The sequence below is a fragment of the Hyperoodon ampullatus genome, assembly GCF_949752795.1.
Source record: "Hyperoodon ampullatus genome assembly, chromosome: 1".
Taxonomy (NCBI): Eukaryota; Metazoa; Chordata; class Mammalia; order Artiodactyla; family Ziphiidae; genus Hyperoodon; species Hyperoodon ampullatus.
The window spans coordinates 123,262,325-123,267,441 of NC_136914.1; the positions used below are offsets into that span (position 1 = coordinate 123,262,325).

At 55.4% G+C, this 5,117-nt stretch overlaps 1 protein-coding gene across 2 annotated transcripts; it reads left to right on the forward strand.

Moving 5' to 3' along the window:
* Positions 1–320: 320 nt before the first annotated feature.
* Positions 321–1,930, forward strand: ACTA1 (actin alpha 1, skeletal muscle; the record flags this gene model as incomplete). Of its 2 annotated transcripts, none has more annotated exons than XM_079701492.1 (6): positions 321–449; positions 555–879; positions 965–1,126; positions 1,228–1,419; positions 1,506–1,687; positions 1,787–1,930. In XM_079701492.1, the coding sequence occupies 6 exons, from the start codon at positions 321–323 to the stop codon at positions 1,928–1,930; spliced, it is 1,134 nt and encodes a 377-aa protein (XP_079557618.1). The 2 variants fall into 2 exon arrangements, with proteins under 2 accessions (XP_079557618.1, XP_079557619.1); XM_079701493.1 differs by having other exon boundaries at positions 684–879.
* Positions 1,931–5,117: the final 3,187 nt, after the last annotated feature.

Sequence of the window (5,117 nt, forward strand, 5' to 3'; positions counted from 1 at the left end):
GGGTTCGCGGACCTTGACCCCCTAGGTGAGACCCCGGAGGTGTAGAGAGGGCGGCGCCTGCAGCCAAGGAAGAGAACCCTCGGGGACAGTGTGCCCTGGGTTCCCGGATGGAGAAACGCTCGGTGTGGTCTCCCCCCAGCGCAGGGCCCGGCAGCGAAGTTCGGGCCCGGGTGATTGCTTCCCCTTCGGGACGGCGCCGGGCTGGGGGCTGAGTGTGTCCATAGGCCCCGGGGGAGGGAGGGCGCTCAGGATGGCGGGGCCTTCCGCCTGACACGCCGAGCGTCTCCACGGCCTTCCCGACCTTGCAGAAACCAGACACCATGTGTGACGAAGACGAGACCACCGCCCTCGTGTGCGACAATGGTTCCGGCCTGGTGAAAGCCGGCTTCGCCGGCGACGACGCCCCTAGGGCCGTGTTCCCGTCCATCGTGGGCCGCCCTCGCCACCAGGTCAGGCTGCCAGTCCGCGGAGGGAGCCGGGCCGGGTCCCCGCGCAGCCCAGCCCCGCGCCACCCGGAGCCGCGGTAACGAGCGTGTGGTGTCTCCGCTCCGCAGGGCGTTATGGTGGGTATGGGGCAGAAAGACTCCTACGTGGGCGACGAGGCGCAGAGCAAGAGGGGTATCCTGACCCTCAAGTACCCCATTGAGCACGGCATCATCACCAACTGGGACGACATGGAGAAGATCTGGCACCACACCTTCTACAATGAGCTCCGCGTGGCCCCCGAGGAGCACCCCACCCTGCTCACCGAGGCCCCCCTCAACCCCAAGGCCAACCGCGAGAAGATGACCCAGATCATGTTTGAGACCTTCAACGTGCCGGCCATGTACGTGGCCATCCAGGCCGTGTTGTCCCTCTACGCCTCCGGCCGTACCACCGGTGAGTGCCGGGGAGCCACCCCCACCCCCCTTCCCGAGCGCCGGGCACTGAGCCGCCGCTCACCCCCGGCCCCGCCCCCGCGCAGGCATCGTGCTGGACTCGGGCGACGGCGTCACCCACAACGTGCCCATCTATGAGGGCTACGCGCTGCCGCACGCCATCATGCGCCTGGACCTGGCCGGCCGCGACCTCACCGACTACCTGATGAAGATCCTCACCGAGCGCGGCTACTCTTTCGTGACCACAGGTGCGCTGCGCCCCGGGCGCCCCGGGCGGGCGGGCAGGCGGGCGGCGCGCGGGTCCCCGGGCTCCGCGCTGAGGGCTCCTCTCCCGCCCCGCCCCCCGCAGCCGAGCGCGAGATCGTGCGCGACATCAAGGAGAAGCTGTGCTACGTGGCCCTGGACTTCGAGAACGAGATGGCCACGGCCGCCTCCTCCTCCTCCTTGGAGAAGAGCTACGAGCTGCCCGACGGCCAGGTCATCACCATCGGCAACGAGCGCTTCCGCTGCCCGGAGACGCTCTTCCAGCCCTCTTTCATCGGTGAGCCCCGAGCGCCCGCCCCTCGGCCCCCGCCCGCCCCCCGGGTCCCCCGCCCGCCCGCTCACGCTCCACCCCGTGGCCCCCAGGCATGGAGTCGGCGGGCATTCACGAGACCACCTACAACAGCATCATGAAGTGCGACATCGACATCAGGAAGGACCTGTATGCCAACAACGTCATGTCGGGCGGCACCACCATGTACCCGGGCATCGCCGACCGCATGCAGAAGGAGATCACCGCGCTGGCCCCCAGCACCATGAAGATCAAGGTGGGCAGCGCCCCCCCACACGCCCCGCTTCCCCGGCCCGCGAGGGGCTCCGGGCCGCGGCCGCGTCCCTGACGGACTGTCACTGTCACTGTCTTGCAGATCATCGCCCCGCCCGAGCGCAAGTACTCCGTGTGGATCGGCGGCTCCATCCTGGCCTCGCTGTCCACCTTCCAGCAGATGTGGATCACCAAGCAGGAGTACGACGAGGCCGGCCCCTCCATCGTCCACCGCAAATGCTTCTAGACGCCTCACCGACAGCCGCGACTTCTCCCCAGGACGACGAATCCGCTCGCGGCGCAGGCGGCTGACCTCGAGCCACCGCGCGGCAACTGCCCTCCAATCACCTGCGCTGCTGCCGCCGCAAACCGACACTGTTTATAACGTGTACATACATTAACTTATTTACCTCATTTTGTTATTTGTAAAACGAAGACCTGTGGAAGGAAATGGAAAACTTGAAGCATTAAACTCAGCCGTTCTGTTATGCTGCGTAAAGTTGTCTGTCGTGTTTATTTGCGGGGGCGGGGAGCGGCCGGGGTCGGGGAGGAAGAGGGACCCCATCTTCCTCCATCACTTTGCACAATACTCCGAACGAGTGCACGCCTTTCAAGACCGTAAGTTAAGTCTGCCCCTGCTCACGGCTCTCCCCTCTGGCTCAGATCCGTTCCCCAGACTGGCAGGCGCGCCGGGGCCCCACTCGACCTTCGGGCGTGTCCGGCTCTGCGCTGCGTTCGGGTCGGCGGCGGCGCTGGGGCCGCGCGCGGGTGGCCAAGGGACGCCGCAGGCAGGGCGCTGACCGTGGTGCTGGGCCCAGGGGCCTCCCCGCAGCGCGCACTTCCGCTCCGCCCGCGGTGGGCGTGGCCTTACAGAATCCGGGTTCCCTCCGGAATCTGGGATCTAACTGAAAGGGCTGTGTTCATTTGTAAGGGAAGATCACCACTTCTCTTCCCGATTGGGAAGTCCTTTGCTTCGTACCAGGTAATGGTGGCATAAAGGAGCGCCCTTTCCAGGGTGGGGCGGGGGAGGAGCGGCGCTGAGGTGGGAGGAGGGCGAGGAAGGACCAAGTGAACGCTCCAAAAGAAGGACAGCGCATCCTAGGCGGGGAAGGGCCCTGGGGGCCGGCCAGCAAGGAAATGCCTGCAGGGAAGGGAGCCCCGATGGTGCTGAAGAAGAGGAGATAAGCAAGAGAGAAGGAGCAACCCCACTGCACTCCCGCAGTGCCTGAAAGGCACAAAACATAGTAACAGTTTGCATTTCTATGAGAGAACACTGCATCTACATATTTTAAAGTAGCCTAGTGTTTCCCAGTCAAGACTTTCGGGAAAAGTGGTCCCTAAATGAAATAGATTCTGACTCAAAGAAGGTAATACACTCATTCAGAAATAAGTTTATAAGTAGAATTAACAACATAGCTGTGTTATATGCCACTTTGCCATATGTTTATTCCCTCCTGTTATGGCCTATTGAGAAGCTTCTGAAATCATTGAAGCCTCCAAGGTAGGAATACTGCCAAATCCAGATATGAAGAGAATCACCATTCAGTAGAACTTAAGATTTTAATAAAACAAGTATACGATACCAAATCCGCTGAAAACCATGCATTTATCCATCCACCCAGGATGGATAAAGGTTTAAAATGGGCCAGGGCTTCCCTGGTGGCGCAGTGGTTGAGAGTCCACCTGCCGATGCAGGGAACATGGGTTCGTGCCCCGGTCCGGGAAGATTCCACATGCCGTGGAGCGGCTGGGCCCGTGAGCCATGGCCGCTGAGCCTGCGCGTCCGGAGCCTGTGCTCCGCAAAGGGAGAGGCCACAACAGTGAGAGGCCCGCATACCGCAAAAAAAAAAAAGGGGCTAAATTCTAGCCTTTCAGAGGTACCCAGCTTTTATGGATAATAGTACATTTACACAGGCATATTTGAGCAAACAACACACACACAGCCTGAATAATTCGTGTAGCCAACAGCTGGAAAAAAATGTCAGAATTACATGAGTCAGCTAACCAGCATGTTAAATCTTTTTTAACCAAAACCCCAGATCTCTTAATTAGGATTTAAGTAAGATATTTAAGGAGGTAATGACCAATTTCTCCTGTGGTCACAATCATCAAATGCCTGAGGAAAGTTTTCAATATAATCTGTAGCATTTCCTTCTGCCCCAGCTTTGACGTTGTTCTTCTACTGAAAACATGTGCAAAAATTAGGAATTGTGTGGTTTCGCTGGAAGTGTTCCAGATGACCTTTTCTTTTCTGGTTCTTCTCTAAAAAGAAACAAGCATCACACATTTCATTGGTGTTCTGTATCTTTCCTGCTCTCCTTGTGATTATAGGTATTTGGTAAATTGTGTTACCTATATTAGGCCTGAAAGAAGATTTTTGGTGTGCTGTAGTAAAGATTATATATATATAACATATATATTATATATTATGTATATATAATTAATGTATAATTATATGCATATATAATTAATGTATAATTATATGTGTATATAATTATATACATTTTTATATAATTACATATAATTTTATGTGTATATATAAACACACACACACATGTGTATAGAGTGTATATAGTGTGTATAGAGATATACACATGTTTGTGCTGGGTGAGCACAGCACGCAGCAGCTCTAAGTGTGTTTGCAGTATGAAGAAGCGAGAAGCTCCTGTGTGACAGCAGTGTACTTGGCGCTAGAGGAAATAATGTTATGGCTAATTTCCCACTGAAAAGCCATCTCAGAGAGTCAATTTTTGGAGCTGTGAGAGAATTGAAAGCAACAAAAAAAATTTCCCCACCAAACACTTATGGTGTGTTTCCTTAGACCTCATAGGTCTTATCAGGGATCTAACTGCAGTTATTTCATTGTCTCAAAAGCTCATTAAATAGCCGTAATTTTTTTTCACACCAAATCTATATTGCTAGTGCCCAGTTGATGGAAGAAGGGACAAACAAGAAAATGGGAAGAGAGGATGTGTCAGGATGAAAAAGAAGGAGTAGGCTGAGTGGGAAAAATAAAAGGATCTGGGATTGGGGTACAGCCTAGACTTTATAATTTAAACCTTTGGGAGTTAGAATTAGACCATGGAATACCAGAGTACCTCCCAGCTGTTTAGTCCCCTGAACTGTCACCCCAGATTTGGCAGAACCCTAAGGGGTTAATGAAATATTTTATTGCCCATCTACTATGTGCCAGGGGTACGGAGAAGGCTAAGATGTGGTCCCATCCTGGGAGTTCACTGTCATGACCCCCGCCATCACCAGGCACTTATGCCTTGACTCCGATCACCGCAAAGCCTGTTGGAGGAGCTGGCTGGGATATCGGATGCTGTGGGTATATGGATGCTTTGCACTCGCCACCATCAGGCTGGCTTCCCTCCCGCACAGCATTGTCTTCTGACGAGGCTGGACGGTTCCAGAAATAGATTCTTACAGGG